This window comes from Staurois parvus, unplaced genomic scaffold, assembly GCF_062004578.1.
Source record: "Staurois parvus isolate SC_StPar_1 unplaced genomic scaffold, SC_StPar_1.0 ptg000051l, whole genome shotgun sequence".
Taxonomy (NCBI): Eukaryota; Metazoa; Chordata; class Amphibia; order Anura; family Ranidae; genus Staurois; species Staurois parvus.
The window spans coordinates 6,435,058-6,455,312 of NW_028317847.1; the positions used below are offsets into that span (position 1 = coordinate 6,435,058).

General features: G+C 43.4%; 1 protein-coding gene across 1 annotated transcript in view; it reads left to right on the top strand.

Moving 5' to 3' along the window:
• LOC149470211 (pituitary tumor-transforming gene 1 protein-interacting protein-like) overlaps nucleotides 1-14,837 on the top strand; it is a 99,175-nt gene extending 84,338 nt beyond the window's left edge. The window contains exon 7 of the mRNA XM_089666415.1: nucleotides 12,392-14,837. Coding sequence (XP_089522541.1) covers nucleotides 12,392-12,438 — 47 coding nt within the window. The 3' untranslated portion in view covers nucleotides 12,439-14,837. The remainder of the gene's footprint in view (nucleotides 1-12,391) is intronic.
• Nucleotides 14,838-20,255: the final 5,418 nt, after the last annotated feature.

A 20,255-nucleotide genomic window follows, 5' to 3' on the forward strand; every position in this document is an offset into this window, starting at 1 on the left:
ATTAGATGGTAATTATAGAGTGAGATTGACTGCCATGGAGGGGCAAAGGGATCTAGTCCAAGATTTCTCTGGGAGGGTGTTATATCTTCGTGTTAAAGGGACAATCTCAGAATCTCTCAAGCTTGGGTTTTTTGTTGGTTTTGTTTTTTTTTTTTTTTTTTTTTTTTAGCATAGAGTATATCTGTACCGATTTCGGCAACCTCAGGTCTTGTGCCTGTCCACTATTTGCAATTTTCTGTAACACCAGCAGTGTTCATGACTGTGTTAAAAGCGGAACTTTACCCATAACAGTTTAATGTCAATTAATGTCCTTTAACCAAAGAACATACATTCCACATTAATAAATCTGCTACCAAAATTAGTGTGTGCTGTAAATTGCCTCCAGAATTGCTCCTGTTTCTTCTTGCTGGAGACTGCCATTTTGTTGAAGACCGGAGAGGTCAGTCTCTTATTAGAGATTCTTCCCTTCTTTTTGATCTCAAAAACTATGTCATTTGCTGTTAAAATTTGTGTATTTCCAGCCTTGATTGTATGTCTTGGCTCTGCTAGAGAGGAAGACTGACCGGAGCCTTACTTGGAGAGAACTTCAGAGAGATGAGATAAAACACTATCCTTGTAAATTTAACTTTTTTTTGTCTCCCTGCATGCAGAGTTTATCCTGTCACCGCACCTGCTTTTTTTTTTTTTTCTCACTAGTCTGTCTTCCCTGGGCACAATCTGTCATTTTTGTTTTTTTGGAGGGGGGGGGTGGGTTTTTGTTTTTTTCCCCCCCTTAGCAGTAAATCTTTAGGCTGTCAGCAGATTGGCCTCTATTGACTCACAGATTATCACAACAGTGCAGAGAAAAGCCATGAGTTCTAGAATGTACAGTCAGATTCATAAATATTGGGACATCGACACAATTCTAACATTTTTGGCTCTATACACCACCACAATGGATTTGAAATGAAACGAACAAGATGTGCTTTAACTGCAGACTGTCAGCTTTAATTTGAGGGTATTTACATCCAAATCAGGTGAACGGTGTAGGAATTACAACAGTTTGCATATGTGCCTCCCACTTGTTAAGGGACCAAAAGTAATGGGACAGAATAATAATCATAAATCAAACTTTCACTTTTTAATACTTGGTTGCAAATCCTTTGCAGTCAATTACAGCCTGAAGTCTGGAACGCATAGACATCACCAGACGCTGGGTTTCATCCATGGTGATGCTCTGCCAGGCCTCTACTGCAACTGTCTTCAGTTCCTGCTTGTTCTTGGGGCATTTTCCCTTCAGTTTCGTCTTCAGCAAGTGAAATGCATGCTCAATCGGATTCAGGTCAGGTGATTGACTTGGCCATTGCATAACATTCCACTTCTTTCCCTTAAAAAACTCTTTGGTTGCTTTTGCAGAATGCTTTGGGTCATTGTCCATCTGCACTGTGAAGCGGCGTCCAATGAGTTGTGAAGCATTTGGCCGAATATGAGCAGATAATATTCCCGAAACACTTCAGAATTCATCCTGCTGCTTTTGTCAGCAGTCACATCATCAATAAATACAAGAGAACCAGCTCCATTGGCAGCCATACATGCCCACGCCATGACACTACCACCACCATGCTTCACTGATGAGGTGGTATGCTTAGGATCATGAGCAGTTCCTTTCCTTCTCCATACTCTTCTCTTCCCATCACTCTGGTACAAGTTGATCTCGGTCTCATCTGTCCATAGGATGTTGTTCCAGAACTGTGAAGGCTTTTTTAGATGTCGTTTGGCAAACTCTAATCTGACCTTCCTGTTTTTGAGGCTCACCAATGGTTTACATCTTGTGGTGAACCCTCTGTATTCACTCTGGTGAAGTCTTCTCTTGATTGTTGACTTTGACACACATACACCTACCTCCTGGAGAGTGTTCTTGATCTGGCCAACTGTTGTGAAGGGTATTTTCTTCTCCAGGGAAAGAATTCTTCGGTCATCCACCACAGTTGTTTTCCGTGGTCTTCCGGGTCTTTTGGTGTTGCTGAGCTCACCGGTGCGTTCCTTCTTTTTAAGAATGTTCCAAACAGTTGTTTTGTCCACGCCTAATGTTTTTGCTATCTCTCTGATAGGTTTGCTTGGTTTTTTCAGCCTAATGATGGCTTGCTTCACTGATAGTGACAGCTCTTTGGATCTCATCTTTGAGGGTTGACAGCAACAGATTCCAAATGCAAATAGCACACGTGAACTGAACTCTGGACCTTTTATCTGCTCATTGTAATTGGGATAATGAGGGAATAACACACCTGGCCATGGAACAGCTGAGAAGCCAATTGTCCCATTACTTTTGGTCCCTTAACAAGTGGAAGGCACATATGCAAACTGTTGTAATTCCTACACCGTTCACCTGATTTGGATGTAAATACCCTCAAATTAAAGCTGACAGTCTGCAGTTAAAGCTCATCTTGTTCATTTCATTTCAAATCCATTGTGGTGGTGTATAGAGCCAAAAATGTTAGAATTGTGTTGATGTCCCAATATTTATGGACCTGACTGTATATGCAACGGTGTGTTTTTCTTCACACACCCCTAGGAATCCCATCATCCCTTTGATTCAATGTATAGAAAAGAAATCCTTGGATTGGGATTTTACAGGTACTCAGACTATTTATAAAAATAAATTTTTTTATTGTGACATATTATAACAATTCTGTTAAAAATGACACAGACAAATGTTAAAATAAGTGATCAGAACCGTATTGATCGTATTCCGATGCGGTTTGAGAAATTATCTTCTTCAAGGAAACAAAAGGTACAGAAGAACCCAAGGGCTCAGTGAACATCGATGATAAAAACACATTGCACTAGGGGGACACCCACCCACCACCATGTTGCAAGCCCAGGGACATCTTGCTTGACAAAATTAGACATCCCCTGCAAAGTAAATGCTGTGCTTACCCGTGAATCCTGCATTTTCCTTTATCTCCCTCCCTCCCTGATCTTCCATTGCATGTTCCATTCTGTGCTGCCATCTTTATTTTTTTCTTCATCAGGAGTCAATGGATTCTTCCTGGTTCCTGCTAAAAGGTCCGCTTTAAGAGCAGCCATATGATTGCAGGTTTTTGGGTACCAGTAACTGTGTTGTTGTATTTATGAGCCATACCTTTGCAAAGCTTTTCTGTCTGGGCTTCTATATGCTCTGTTCAGGGGCGGACTGACAACTCATGGGGCCCCCGGGCAATAGGGGATCATGGGGCCCCTATGTCCTTGCCCAAATTCAAAAAAGCCTATGAAAATGTACCAGGGGTATCTCATGGGCCCCCTACTGACCCCGGGCCCTCGGGCAGTGCCCGAGTTTCCAAATGGTCAGTCCACCCCTGGCTCTGTTTATTCATTGGTGACCTCAACATAACATCCATTGTGAGTTGAGATAACCACCCTATAAGCTGTGTATTCAGCCTGTCTTTCTTCACCGGTTTGTGTATGAGCCTGGCAGTGGTAGGCACACAGTACATTGTGAGCCACATTGATGTTGGGGCTGGTATAAATGATTTGATATTCAGTAGAATGTGTTGGCGCTATAATCTTAAATGGAATCCACAACTAAATGGGCGGAAAAACAGTCTTCCCGTGTTCTGCAGTAAGACCATTTACCCATCTTCAAATATATATCAAGGTTCTCATTTCTCATAGTGCAGCCGATCAGCAAGTTTTACCTTGACCTGCAAGAAATAGTAACGATCACTCAATATAAAGATTGCCACATGGTTAGTGACTGCGGCCGCTCCCGGGAACAAGAGAGCAAAGCAATTTCAAAATGTCAGATATGGGTTCACGCATGACTGCTGTATGGGAGAACGATCTTTAAACAGAGGCTCAGGCTGTACAAATAGCCGCAAAGGTCTGCCAGCGCCTTCTCATAAATCCTAGATTCAGAGCAAACACAGAGACATTGAAATGATCTTGATCGCACCTGTTTCAGAATGCCCCTGTTTCATTATTACACTATATAACACGGAAAAGCCAGTTCTGCCGCCTTTATCCTTGGTCCACAGTGACTTGGAAATGTAATTCTTTTTATTTCCTGAGGGCCAGATGGTGAAAGGAGAATAAAACCACGGCTAGTTTTTTGTTAATTTTTTTTGTTTTTTCTTAAGGGGGTTTCGAAGGATGGACATCTTGTATTTAAATTGCTTCTCTGTGAACTCCAAATTTGTGGTGCCCCTGTTTATTGGATATTTCATTGGCTGTCAGCAGATTAAAGTACCCACCCGCTTGCTTCATTCACACTCCATTTGTATAATATCTACCCCAGTGTTCCCAGCTCATCCCACCTGCTGCAGGTATTATGAGGGGGTTCTCCCTTCGCTTATTTTATTTGACAGGAAGGGGTTAACAAAATTCCAAATGTTTGATTCAGTGAAATTTCAGCGAAGTCCAGACATTTCAGTGAAAGTCACCATTTTGGCAAAATACATTGGAGTTAACAAAGAAGGAATAATGAAGTGTGTAATCAGCTTAATCCCCCATTCACACCTAGCGTTTTTGCTCCTAAGCCTACATGTGACAGCGCTCAACAATAGGGAAACCCCTTCTTTTCAATACAAGCTGTTCACATCTCTACGCTCAATTGGTCAGAGCTCAAAAGGGTACAAAAGCTTTTTTTTTAATTATTTTTGGCCCCATAGACTTCAGTGGAAATGCCTGTCAGTATGCGACACAAGTATTTCCAAACAACTGTTTTGCTCTTCTCTACTCTGCTCTTCTCCTACTCCTCCTCATCTCCTCCCACCCATGAACTTGTAAATTCATATTTTGAAGTTGCCTGCCCATTGTTGGTGACAAGCAATGCAGTTGGAAGTGAAGCTTTCCTTTTAAGTTACAGGCAATATGTGAAAACAGCTTATTCATGAGCAGTCCAGGGGAGGCTGTGCTTAAAGTGCACCTGTGCCCAAACACACATTAAAGTATTTAGAGTGTATGCAAGAGGGGCTTTGTGATTGGCTGCACAAGGCCCTATCCCTCTCAAGCCTTGCTAGAACATGATCCCACCTCCTGAGGCTGACTCCTCTGCCATGTTGTGCCTTCCTGGCCACAGACCTTAATATCCTGAAGAAGGAATGTCCACGCAATAGTTAACTTTACTGATGTTGTTCAGGGAATGGCAAGGCAGTTACATCTCTAAGACATACATTCCAGAGTCACTTGACATATCACAGTCAATCACCTAAAGTGGATGGTTTGCAGTAGTCGCAAGTGAAAGCATGTGCAGCACCTCACAGCCTCCCTACAGTCTCTGCTGTGTCCAGGGTCTTAAGTACTCACAGGATTGTTGTAAGGGACCGCCTGACAGCACCTCTATCAATCCCCTGGCAGAGCCTCCCCAGATTGCGGAGTCTAAGCATCGGAGCACTTGTTCACCAGGGCCCCTGATGGTGGGGATGGACTTGGAGCACTCCGGTACCAGGTCGCAGCTGCTAGGTATCTCCAACAGGGGTAGAAGAGTCTGACAGGAGCTCCAGGGGGCTAAGAGTCTGATGTGAGGGAGCCTAGTGATCCCTGCGGGATGGATGGATGAGATAAATCAGAGTCATACAGGCCAGGTCGGTAACTAGCGGGTCGGTGAGGTACAAAACGGTAGGCAAAGGATAGTCGGGTCACACGCAGGGTCAATACCAAAAGATCAGATTTAAAGGGGAACATCCAGGAGCAGAGTCAGGCAGGCCAAGGGTCAGGACAGGAGAAGGCAGCAAGGTCAAACAATCCAGATCAAGATACTCACAACACAGGTAACAGCATACAAAGACCATTCGGCAACAAGTGTTTGTGCAGAGCTGGTTTAAATAGCCCGCCCTGCACCTAACAGGCGCCGCCTAGGTCCTAGTGCCTGCCTAGTACTGTCAAGACGACGGGTGCGCCTGGGTCCTAGTGCCCTTCCACCTACATGTCTTGGCAGACACCTACGCCTGTGTAGACCCATGCGTCGCGATGGTCCCTGACAATTGTGTTCTCTGTAGACCCCCTTCTAGCTGGGTACACCTCTCCTGAAAACCCTCCAGGAAAACAGCCCCATACAGGAATCTGCAGCCTGGCCTAAAAGGCCTTTTGCAATCTGCCCTAGTCTCCACCGCCTTAAGGGACAGAATGTCTACAGCCGGCTCCTCCTGCATACAGGTCCACTCCACCCAGCCTCCCACCCTGTCCAAGACCTGCGTGTGTTGGTTACATGCTCACAGGTATGGGGTGTGCAGCTCCCAGGCCCCAGGACTGTGTCCCCAGCCCACCTAGCTTATATGTGGGTGCTGACTCACCCCTGTGATCACTGAGAAAGGGTTCTACCTAAAAAATGACCTATCATCTATTGTCACTACCTGCTGTACCAGACTCACTGTTATGGTACAGTGTCATGTAGTAGCAAAATGGCTAACGGCACCTGCCAACATATATTTTCAGTACATGCAGGAAAAAACTATGTACAACAAGCCCTCAACTCTGTAGATATAGGCATTGTGGGAAAAAGCATTTTCAAAGTTTGACCACACAGACATTGAAAGCGCACATACTTTCAATTTATTTTCTCTGGCAGCAGAAACTTGGCAGCCTTCCAGCTATCTTTTTATAAAGAAACACCAGGTGCTCTAAGCTGTTAGAAACCCACAGAACCTGACTTCAGAGTCTCTGTTGTGATCTTTGTGCATATATTACGTCACAGTACATGTAGCTACAAAGGGCAGTGAAGGCTTGTTTTAAAGTTCATGTACTGCTTTAAAGTGAAAAGTATGTAAAAACTTGACTGTCTATAGCTGGGGCAGAGGTTCAGTTTAGGATACACTGATTGGACTTAAAGTGAACTCAAAAAGTGAAGATTTGCAAACCTAGAGGGAACATCTAGAAATTCTAGTTGTGCCTCGGGAGTATTTTGACAAATCTACCTTTTTTGAGCTGAAATTCCTCCTGAACAATGGCAGCGCACTTCCTGAAATGAGTGTGCCTAGGCACTCCTGTGCTTACAGCCAGGGCTGGGACGAGTGAGGGGCCAAGCATGCACCTGCCCTGGGTGATGTGTTGAAAGGGGGCACTGATAAAGTAGCCGCATTTCCCACTCACTGACAGGAGTGATTGCTGTGTCCCTCCTGTCAGAATGAGCAGAGGCTGGCTGATGCTGGAGAGAGGATTTGTTTTTTCCTCCCTCCAGCCTGCAGAGGGAGATCGAGCGTCTGCACTGAAACTTCTAACTCTAACTCTCCACAGTGATAGTGCAGCGCTGCTGGAGAATGAGGGCAGTCTGTTCAGAGAGAGAGGAAGGAGGAGCTGCATCCATTCCAGTTTGTGTGTCCTACGAGTACAACTTTTCAGAGGGCATTTGACAGATGGCGAGAAAGCCTTGTCTCCTCCTTACTACCTGTTTTAACCCCCTAAAATCTCACACCACTGTGCCAAAACTGCACACATTGCATGCTGTTTCAGCTCAGCCCCTTTCAGCGGGCGGGATAATTTTGGCTGCGCGTGTGTATACCCCATATGGCTGCCTTTTTGGCTCGGGGGCAGTTGGAAGGCAGTAAAAACGTGGCTAAACCTTCTGTTTTCACCACCCCCAACCACAAGTGTTAACAAGATCTTAGGGGCTCATTCACATGGGTAGATAGGAGGGTAGTAAAACCAAACAGTTGAGCTGGTTTTTGCCTTCCCCCGAACACCCATCTGTACAATGAGATACAACTGCTCAACGCTGTACACGTGTCATGGCCTAATGCTTTGTTTTGTGGCCATGCTAAAAAATAAATTGAACCGGGTCCGCTGCAACTGTGCGCAATGCGCACAGCTTCAGCCCAATGGGTCATTGAGTTCATACAGGCAGCAAGGAGTTTCTCACTGCCTATCAAAATCCCTCTGAAAATTGATCTGCCACAGATTAGATTTAGAGGGGCAGCAAAGATAACCACACATCTGAAAGGGCTCTTATAGCGATTTCAGCACCCATTCCTCACTCAAAGCCCCCCTCACCCAATCCCTTTAGTTTAATGTACCCCTCAGAGCCCAGCTCCCCTTCCCTCCTTCATTCCACTGACAGTCCACTTCAGACTGACATCAGTGATGCAGCGGCACTGTCACTGATACAGCATCATTGTTCCCCTAAGCTAAACTGCTGACACAGAAGCATTATTCCTTCCAGTGACACCACCAACACAAAGTCAGTGTTTCTTTGCCACTGTTAGCCCAATGTTTTGCACTCATTTTCAGCTCTTCAGTTTGCTGCATCGTACCATAACAATTGCTACTATTTCAGCACATGGCCAAACATTGCATACACTTTGCTCTATGCATTGGTATTAGCCCCATCCCCTCCCTTGGGGGGGAGGCAGTTTGCCATCTTCACCTATGGCACTGGATGACCTCGTCCCCAGCACTGCTTACAGCATATCTGCAGTGTGAGATCTAAGGCACTGTTTCCCCCAACAGCTAGTCTAAGGAGGTTTGGAGTGAGATTTGGTGATATCCGTGCTGTTCTGTTCATTGTTCTCCTTCCTGGAGGCTTTGACATGAGGAAGCGAAGCCCTGCCTGTACCAAGAGGGCTCTCTTCTTTGAGACAGAACAAGACCTAGAAACCCAGTAATAGGGAAAAATCGGCTGCAGGTAGACCAAAAGGAGATACTGGTGACTAGTCCTATGCCCAGTTCCTATTTGATCTGGGTTCATGTAATCCAGAGGAACCAGATTCCCAGAGCTTCTCACATGTGTAATGGGTGGGGCCTTCTTTCTAGAAAATGTGCTGTGCAAACTCAATTCACTCGATGCATTGGCAATCGTATTCAGATTTCCAAGGGGTTTTCAGTTTGATTGGATATTAGGATCAGTTTCTTGGTGTTGACACGTTAAGACTTGTTGCCCTTCTTAATGCGAGAAACAGCGAGGAGCTTATAGTTTATAGGTGTGTTTTGAGAACACCTCTCCTGTATTACAAACAGGGGTTCCCAGATTACCAAACTGACAATAGGAGGGTAGACTGATACACCATTCATTTGTATTTTGAGGACTGCTTGTTTTACAAAGTAGGTTATTGTACCTTTACAAATTTCTTCCTCTAATTCTGTACAAATGCTGCATAATTTCCTTCTGCTATGCTGACACCGTTATTATGAAAATGCAAAATGGGACAATTTTTAATGAGAGCTCGAAAAGCAAACAGCTGAGCTGATTTCTCTCCAGCTTTGGAATAACACGAAATCTTCAAAGTGATTTGTTTTCCCCGCTGTGATCACTGACATAAAGGTAACAGACAAGAAGGAATGTATGGCGCTCTTTAATGTGTACAAATTGGGATTCATTTATTTCATTTAAAGGGAATGATTTTAAAGGACTTGGTGAAACTCCAGTTTTTTGGTTTTTTTTATTATTATTAATAATTAGAAATGAAACTTGTGCTGCAGTACTGAACTTCAATCCAGAGCTGTCCCTTGTAGTAATAACTTTGTCACTAGATGCCACTACGTGGCGATGATGCCCACATTTGTGAAATGTGGAATAAAGGATGGATTTATAGACTATCATTAATATTGAATGAATGAGCACAATGACGGTGACTTTTATTCAAATACTGAAATTCTAACATGTTTTAGCTACTATGAGCTGGGGAAAGGGGAACTTATAACAGGAAAGGACCACAGGACAGGACTTCAGTATTGAGGTTGTTGCTAGTTGGTTGTTTATTATTTTTGAGAAAACTTACTTATATTTTGTAGATTTCAGTATTTCCTCTCCTATATCCTAGTGTTGTGTTAGAATCCATAATATACTTGTAAGATGCAGAATATGCTACTATATAATAGACTTGTCGCCTTTTCTAAGCGTCTCATGTTCAGAGGAGCTTTCTGCCTTTCACTTATCCCCTGCCGGAGAGTAAGAGGCATTTATAGCAGCTGATAGAATGGAAAATGCATAGAGCCGTTCACTCTAATTTCCTCCTAATCTGATTCATTATGTATGAAATGCAAACCCAGCTTGCTCTGGTTCTTAGAAGTAAACAGTGCTGGATCATGTCGCTGGGCTGATCCTGTTGCTGAGTGATGGAAAGACAAAAGCCGTAAGCCACAGATTTATTTCACAGCCAATTTCTTAAAGGGAATGTGTAGTAGTATGTGGGGTTTTTTTGTTTTGTTTTTGTTTATAATGAAGAAACTATATAAAAAAAAAAAAATTAAAAACCGTATTATGATTGTAGCGCTTACTCCCCAAAGACCTTCTGTTTTACCCCAGGATCTTTTCCCAAGCTAGTGCAGATGCAGCCAGGCACGCAGTTACAGTCACTTCTCTGGCTCAGTGAACAGTCTACTGATATCCTTTTGATGCTTTATTGTAAGTTGAACTTGGATAGGATGCAGGGAACTTCTCCAGCAACACGAAGCAACTATGGGAGGACACTCTTCATTTCGTCAAAGCCTCTTAAGCCAGATTTTCTTTCGTTCAATCCAGCGGGCTGAATGAAGAAAAATCTGAAGCGCTCAGGAGGAGCTTGCTGTACTAACTATCCAATGTTGAGCTATTGTGTTCTAACAAGGGGAACCCCCCTGCCGCCAGGACACACATCGGTCAGGGCTCGCAGCCATTGGCTGCCAGCACTGATCGGATGGTGGTTTTCCAGCATACCCATTCTGACTTCTATCAGACAGGCTGGTGTATACATGGGCCAAATGTTGACTGTTTTCTGTTGAACCAGTCAATACTGGCTGATATTCGGCCTATGTGTACAGGGCTTTAGTTCAGTCCCTCTAGTAGAAGCTAAGAGAGTGGGAAACCATAGGAAATGCCCTAGTTTGAACACACACTGGCACTGATGGACAAGGGATAGTAGTAGCAAACAGTCACTACGATCCTACACATAGGGTTGTACTCACAATGCCACTGGATACTTGGATGCCTCCTTCCAATATCAGCCAGACGTTTCTCCCATGAACTCTCCAGACCTGATCCTCAGTGAAATCCCTTGATAAGTTCCATCAAGTTTCAGCAGAACAGGCCCTCCAGCTCTAGCATAGTTGGTACCTGGATGAGCACATGTAGAAACACAGCTGGGCTTCCCAGAAGGGCAGCAACCCTTCAGACAGGGATCTTCTCTTCCTGGACAGGAACAGGGCTGCCTCAGGCCCCCGTCTATTTATGCACCCCCTAGCCACCTACTAGGCCTCCTTTCCCAGGGATTGGTTGATACCACATTCAGAATGTTACAAAAACATCCTCTGAGAGGAACTTCTCCCAACCATCCAAGAACAGTTTGATGACAAACAATGCCTTTTCCAGCATGATGGAGCACCTTGCCATAAGGCATAATTGATAACTAAGTGGCTTGGGGAACAAAACATCAACATTTTGGGTCCATGAGAATTTAAGGTCAATCCTCAAGAGGCGAGTGAACCAAAAAAAACCCCCCACAAATTCTGACAAACTCCAAGCATTGATTATGCAAGAACTGGCAGCTATCAACCTGGATGTGGCCCAGAAGTTGATAGACCGCATGCCAGGGTGAATTGCAGAGGTCTTGAAAAAGGAGGGTCAGCATTGCAAATATTGACGCTTTGCATAAACTTAATGTAATTAACATTAAAAGCCTTTGACACGTATGAATTGCTTCTAATTATACTTCAGTATACCATAGTAACATCTGACAAAAAGATCTAAAAACACTGCAGCAGCAGACTTTCTGAAAATTAATATTTGTGTCCTCAAAACCTTTGGCCAGGGCTGTGTTGAGAAAAAAAGGACCCAAAAGCAGTATAGATTCTCTTTTAAGCCTAGGGGCCTATTCGTGTGTGTGTGCGTGTGTGTGTGCGTGCGCGCGTGTGCGTGTGTGCGTGCATGTGTGTGTGTGTCAGACAAAGAAACACTGAACTTGTCTGAGCCTTAACAAAATAAGCTGAAGGCCCAAATAATGAAATCACTAATTTTCAGTTGTTAGCTTTTGATTGTCATGAGTACAAAACATGATTTAATTTCTAATGTTTTAAGGCTGAACTCCGAGCCAACATCTAAGATAACCTACCAGGATCTCTGTCCTTCCAGTCATGAGATTTACACAAACTCGCCACACGGATGACACCATTTTCTCGGTTACAGTTAAGAAATACACTGTTGATACCACCCTGTTGATTGGACGGTGAAGGAGCAGCAGAAAACATATTACGGTTCCTCTCTCTGCTCACCTCACCCTCTCCTACTTTTACAAGGTTCCTTCTCAGCCTGTTTGCATACAGGTCATGGTTTTCAGTGCTGCTGGTCCCTCTCCTAGTCTGTGAGCTGATATACAGGGGCTGATACCAAGGCAAATTCCGTTATGTCTTTTGTGTCATTTACTATATACCTGCAATACTTTGTATCTTTTGTATTGTACTTTGTATTATTCCTTTCTTCTGATTTGAGTTTTTGTTTGCTGTCTTCCAGGTCTCCTCCATGACTCAGATCATCCCTACAGCAAGTTTGATGACTAATTCATGAGGATAGCTTGCTTCACTCCGTCCTGATGCATGAGCGCCATCCCGGATTAGGGTCCCTGTTCTCTAGGTTATTAACGATCACATGCATGCGCCATGCAAAGTCTAACTTGAAGCTGTTCTGAAGTTTTACACTTTATTTTATCACCTTGTTTTAGCCATTTATTTCACTGTGGATGTGATTTATATTTTGTGACTGTGAATTTTTTTCTTTATTGTATTCTGTCAACTTTTTATGTTAACATGAAAACCACTCGCCAAGTATGGCTTAAAAATCTGCAGTTAATTTGTAAAAAAAAATTTTGTGGTGTTTGTTTAGATGGACAGAGTCTCGGGGGCATGGCCCTACCTGGGTTCTGATTTTGTTACTCATTTTAGGGATATGGTTATAATTTTGTGAAAGTAAAACTTTTTTTTTTTCTTTTTGTTACACCTTTCTTGTCTTTTTGTTTCCATAGAAAGCACCTAATTGGGATGTAAAGTTTGAAAAAACTAGTCCTGTGATCTATGGTTTTTGGGATCCTTCCTTAACGCCTGAAATCAGAGGTCTCCAAACTTTTCAAACAAAGGGCCAGTATATGATCTTTCACACTTTAGGAGGGCCAAATTAGGGCCAGTGAGGATAGAAAATGTCCAGGCCTCAGCATCAGTGAGAATAAACATGGCTGCAGGGTTGATGGTCAGTAGGAGAAGTAGAGCCCCATGATTGGTATTAGTGGGAAGAATAGTGCCCCATCATTGGTTTCAATGGAAGAAGTATTGCCCCATTGTTTGTCTTAGTGGGAGGAATAGTGCCTCAAGGGCCGGATAAAGGTTAGCAAAGGGCCACATCTGGCCCTTGGGCCGCAGTTTGGAGACCCCTGACTTAAATGATGCTCTTGCTTCCAGCATTGTTGGATTTAAAAGTACATTCCACCCAACACTGGTATATTGACTGCCAGAGAATGGTAGATTAAGGGGGAGATTTACTAAAACTGGAGAATGCAAAATTTGGTGCAACTCTACATAGAAACCAATCATCTTCCTGGTTTTATTGCCAAAGCTTAATTGAACAAGCTGAAGATTGAAGCTGTTTGGCTACCATGCAGATTCTGGGTGCACCAGTTAGTAAATCTCCCACAATATTGCTTAGCAGGTTTCTAAATTGTATGTGTTACATACACAGGTAAGGAGCTCTTTGCACTTGGACCCGGTACACACCAGTGCAGATGTGAAATTGCAGTATGTGCAACTTCAAACCTGACTATCAGTGCAACCTCATTGTAGCTTGCTGACACAGTGCAGGAACCTTTTTCAAAGTCGCTGTGACTTGAGACGCACCGATTTGAACAGTTTAATTGCTGCTAATTGGGTGCAACTTGTAATGCGCCTTTGAACACCCAAGTCACATCACAAGCCATACTGGTGTGAACCAGGGCTGAAAGTGAAACTTTTGTTGAAAAAGGGGGGGGGGGAATCCCTTCCAGAGCAATTATAGAAACTGCATGGATTTTGGGAAACTTTTTTTTTGCTAATTTATACTTTTTTTTTCTTTCCTTTTAATATGTCTTTTATCGAATGGAAGAGAGCTGACTTCATTATAATCACCTGAGCAGTTGTAGTCCTAAAATTAAGGAATGTAACAAAATTATTATACATCCAATACTGTTGGGTAATTGGTTTTAAAGCAGTATTAAACCCAAAAGCAAACATATTATATTGCAGCTTACCAGTTCTTTCATGTGAGGACTGCATTTAGCTTTCTTTCCTTTATTTTCACCTGGTTATCTGGCCAGTAAGTCTGTTGTTTTTTCAACAATACAAGCTTTTCTGCAGATGTAGCAGTTACAGGGTTGGGACAAACCATTTACTACTGACAAGGGTGCTTACAATGATCAGCTTTTATTTACTTATGTGAAATCCTTATCCTAAAAGTGCAAAAAAAAACCTGCTTGTTGTAACTGCTTGTAAAGTGTTAGTGCATCTAAATCTGCTAGTGCCTCTAACACATTGAAGCTAAATTGCAGCCAAGACTTCCTTACCCCAGATTAACATTGCTGCTGTCAAGAGGTGTCTCTGTTGCTCCTTCATCCAGGGTGTGGGCAGTCTAATATAGGAGATGTGTTACTGGCCAGATCTCCAGGAGAAAACCGAGGGAGAAAAGCCTAAAAAAAAAAAAGAAAACCAATGCAGCCATTACATCAAAGGACTAGTAAGCTTGCAACAGATTACATTTTTTGGGTTTAATACTGCTTTTACTATGACCCTGCGGAGAGGATATTGTATTGATTTGGAGATAGCTATATGTTTTGTCCATCCCTGATGAAGGGGGCAATTTTGGACCCCCTAAACGTCCTGGCTACTCTTTTGGATTGTCCACCTGCCTTTTATGGGAATAAAGTAGTGTCTGGACCTCATAGCAGTGCTGTGGAACTTTCATTTTCATTTTTGTTACATTACACTACAAGCTAAAGGAGACTATGCAGATCTTCTGGGGTGTGGAAGCCTCCTGCCTGGGAACATCAACGTCAATTCTTTAACCTCTTCCCACCAGCCGTACGCATATATGTGACCTCTCAGCGAGAGGTCACATATGGGCATACCAAAATGTAAACCGTGCTGAGTGCGTGAGCCTTGCGCGCTCCCGACACAGTTACTGGCTGGTGATTGGACGCTTTCTGATTATGTGGCTGCTATGACAGCCAATCACGGCGGTCACATGACTGAAATGCCCACCTCCGCCTCCCGGTGTCTGAAACTTCTTCAAGAGCTAAGAGGCGGGAGGGGGTTAAGATGGAAATAACATTAAGTTAACCTGATGGGTTTAGCTCAATTTTTTAAATTTCTTCAACTAAATTTGAGAATAGCTGGAGAGGCGGCATCTCTTTAGGCATGGCTGAACCCAAGAGAGTATCTTGCCAAAAATGAAACTCCTGTTGCCATGAGCACCTGTAATGTGGCTGATGTCTCTTGATTCAGACGTCTGGGCCAGACAGTAAGCCGATCGCACAAACAGCAAATTATAAATTCTGTAAACATAGTCTTGGCAGGTTACATATTGCAAGAGAGTGACATTTTCATTTTTTGGCAGTTTTTGAAAAAATCACGGCAGCTACAGCTTGAAATGCATAGGTAATGTTTATTAAAAGGATGGTGTAGCAGTTATAAGTAATATATATATATATATATATATATCGTATTTGCCGGCGTATAAGACGACTTTTTGACCCTTGAAAATCTTCTCAAAAGTCGGGGGTCGTCTTATACGCCGGTACACATGTTTAGGGGGGCTGCGGCATTAAGTACAGGGGTTTGCAGGGGCTGATGTCTCTTACCTGGATCCAGTCCCACGACGATCCGGTCCAGGAAGCGCGGCGTCTCCTTCAGTTCGGCCACTGGATGTTCGTGCGGCTGCTCGGCTCCGCCTCCTCACCGGTGATTGGCCGCCAGAACTGTAGCTCAGGAAAGGCACACAGGCGGCCAATCACCGGCGAGGGGGCGGAGCCGAGCGGCCCCGCGAAAATTGAGTGCCGGAGCAGCAGGTAAGTGTTCTGTGTAGAGGTGCTGCTGCAACCACATATGCTGGCTGCAGCAGCACCATACGAGAACAGGGTCAGCAAGTCTCAGTGGGAGGAATAGTGCCCCATCATTGGTGTCACTGATACCAATGATGGGGCACTATTCCTCCCACTGACACCAACGATGGGGCACTATTCCTCCCCCCCACTGACACCAATGATGGGGCACTATTCCCCCCCCCCCCACTGACACCAACGATGGGGCACTATTCCACCCCCCACTGACACCAATGATGGGGCACTATTCCCCCCCCCCACTGACACCAACGATGGGGCACCATTCCTGCCACTGACATCAACGATGGGGCTCTATTCCTGCCACTGATACCAATGATGGAGCACCATTCCTGCCACTGATACCAATGATGGGGCACCTATTACCCCCACTGATACCAATGATGGGGCACTATTCCCCCCACTGATACCAATGATGGGGCACTATTCCTGCCACTGATATCAATGATGGGGCACTATTCCTGCCACTGACACCAATGATGGGGCACTATTCCTCCCACTGACACCAATGATGGGGCACTATTCCTCCCACTGACACCAATGATGGGGCACTATTCCTCCCACTGACACCAATGATGGGGCACTATTCCTCCACTGATACTAATGATAGGGCACTATTCCTGCCACTAATACCAATGATGGGGCACTATTCCTCCCACTGACATCAATGATGGGGCACTATTCCTCCCACTGGTGTGCATTGGAAGAGGGGTAGTCTTATACAGCAAGTATAGCCCAAACACTACATTTTAGCAGGAAAAGTAGGGGGGGTCGTCTTATACGCCCAGTCGTCTTATACGCCGGCAAATACGGTATATGGGTTTCTGTTGGAGTATATGGTTCTACCTCTGACCAGTGATGGGACAAGACTCTTGTGATGGTGGCCAGCAGTGGGTGGAGCTGGGAATTTAGCTACTTTATGACCGTTTTAGATATAATAAGTGTTATGTTTTGTCAACATCTATCCAAGAAATTGTTTTGTGGTTGAATATTATTGTAATTCATAGATTGCTTTTGATTAAAGGATCACTGTACCCCAATAGGAAAAGGCATCTTATCAATTTAAAATAAAAACTCTGATTGGCAGATTCATAAACAACCCATTAAAGCATTCCCTGAAGCATAATAGGGTATAGTTGTTTCCTCTGCGATGATAATTTTGAAACCCTGCTGGTGTGCTTGGCTATAATAAAGTTTGTTCTTCCTCCAGTCCCAGCACTGAGCCATAGAGGACAGCAGAGGTTATTTGTAGGCCCAGGAATTAATTGGTGGCTCAAATAGAGGCAGTCAATCAGTGCTGCTGTCTGCAAGCAGATCCACCCCAGAGCCAGAAACACTGACCCCAAGTTAAGGACCAGCAGGAAGGAGAAAATGGCCCACAGCTAAACTTGAGTTCATGCTTTTGGCCTCCTTTTTAATTTTGTCTCTTTTTCTGAATGAGGGCTGTTCCTATACAAACCTGGTAATCTTGTCCAGACAACCAGAATGACTTATTGTCTGTCTCCTTCCTGCTTTTAACAATATCTGGGTTCAAAGGATGACGTGTGTGTCTGGATCCACCCTTGCAGAAGCTTGGGGATTATATTATGTGGTCAGGGTAGATACAACTAGACTTCAACAATTATTACAGCTCCTGATATCCTTCAAGAACACTTTGTACAGAAATTGTACTATTTAATGTAACCATAATTATGTAAATTGTGCTGTACAAGTACTTGTTCTGCTGTCACATTACTTAAAGTGGTAAAAAAGTTTTTTTTTTTTTTTACTTGTACCTACAGGTAAGCCTATAATAAGACTCACCTGTAGGTACTGTAAATATCTCCTAAACGTGCATCGTTTAGGAGATATTTTACTTGTAAAGGAGCATCGGCGCAAGGTACAGCATGCCCGTGCCATTCCTTCAGAGCTGTTGGCCATAAAAAGTGACTCCCGGGCACACGTGCGGGAGTGAAGTCATCGTGGCTCGGCCATTCCAGCTGCCGGAGCCCACAAACCCGGAAGAAGGACCGGGTGAAGATGGAAGCCCTGTCAGTGGTCACAGTGCACCGCTGGAGGGCTTCGTTTCTAAGGCAAGTTTCATATGATGTGCTAGTATGCAATGCACATTATGTCATTGTCTTGCACAGGACTTTTTCTTTTTTGGCGGTTTACGACTGCTTTAAGAGGGAGGCACCAAAATAATTCTTTTAAATAATTGAATGACTTCAATAATGTTTGTTCCAGTACTAGGCAGGAGGTTTGAATATCATTTTAAATGTAATCTGTTCTGCTTCTCATACAGAATCTTTTATACATTTATTGAAGTTATAAAACACTCTTTTTTTTTTTTTTTTTTTTTTTTTTTTAAGAACTGATTTAGAATTTATGTATTTGACTGGGGTGTACAGTGGTCCTTTAAGCTGATTTGCACAATAATTATTAGAGCAACACCAAGGCAAACACTTAAATACCCAGGTGACAGTCCTATTTGTTTACTGTTCAGCCAGTTTTCTGATTTATACACCTCGGCTACACTGCATAGCCAGATAGATCATTTTGCTACTTCCTGGTTCCGCTTTGATCCTGTTTAAAGTGCTTGTAAAGGCTGAAGGCTTTTTTTTAACCTTAATGCATTATATAAAAGTAAAAAATTGTCTATACCAGAGGACCCCCCCCCCCCCTCTTATACTTACCTGAGACCGATTTCGATTCAGCCTTGCTGTAAAACGTGGCACACCTGTGTAAATCACATGATTGATCCAACAGACACAAGGTCAGATTTACTATCCAAGCCAAAAGGATCCTTATGACTGAATGTATTGTAATGTTAATGTTTAAATCCATCCATCCCTGTATTGTGATGGGTAATTCATCCAGTGTGTAGACTTTACCCTCTGCAGATAAAAAGAAATGTCCCTTTTGGGTGAAAGCACCTTGCTTAATTTTATTTCTAAGAAACTTATTAACGGGGCCAATTTAAAAGAAAAAAAAAAGTACATCATGCTGTAAAATTGTAATTGTACTGCAGATATGAAAGAAAGAGGTGGTTCCTATAAACAATACAATGCCCCCCCCCCCCTGTAAATAGCATATATATTCGATCATAGTTTTTCTGACATGTTTTATTAACGAGCTGTTATTTTATTAGGAAAAGCCTTTTTTTGGTACGTTTTAGTTTGTAAACCCTTCTTTTGTGCTGATCTTTGTTATTGTTATCTGAATACAGTGGAGGCCACTCTTTCACTAGTTTTGCAGGATGACGGACTACCCCAGGCAACGCTAAAGCACTCTTGGCAATACTTGGTTGAAAGTGAAATTCATAGCACATATGTGTAAAATTCTTGGCAACCCTTCATAACCTTCTTGCCAACTACCAATTGCCAAATCCTATTACTATGTAAAGGTCAGATAACCTCCAGACCCTCATGGACACCACCCTCACCCCCCACCCTTTTTTTTCCCTTTCTCTCCTCTCCCCCCCCCCCCCCCAATCAAACACACACAAAACATCATAATACCCCCATTTTATCTCCCTGCCCCCCCCCCCCCCACCTCCATGAAAAATCCTACTCTTCCCCCTTCTGATGCTCCTTTTTAGGTAGTCCCAAAAAACTTCCCTGTCAACTTTCCCATCCTCCATCTGATACTTCCGTACTTATACTGGTCTCTTCCATTCAGGCCGCTGCACATCACCCTTCCTCACCTTCTCCTTCGTTGCCAGGCAAACTATTGTATTATATCCTGTGCACATATGTATGTCAATGTTATAATGATTCACAGGAATCCCTTGTTTAACTGGTTGACGGTGTTTGTACAATAAGCCTTAAAACCAATAAAACTCTTCTGAAAAAAGTGTTCATCCATCCATTCAAGACTGATATTTTGTGTGGTTGCTGTGGTTTAATCACTGTTTTCTTGTTTATCACAGAGAATTCAGCCCTATTCAATCTCAGACCACAATTTCCTTTCCAGCCAACTGTGACCATCAGAAATGGTGCCCCATACCTACAATGTATTTTTCATAATTTAGAATGAAAAATAAATCATTGGGATGTACTGCTTCAAGTAAGTTACACCAGACCCCCCTTTACATCAGATTTCCATCTTACATCATGGTTTGCAGCATTGCTCTTTACACAGTAAGGGGAAATCCTGTAGACTCTGATGTAAAGAGGAACTCTGATGACACTGATTTAAGTGGAAAAGCTGGAAACTCTGATGCAAGGGTAAGGTGGGGGGTGTAACTGATATAAGGGAAAA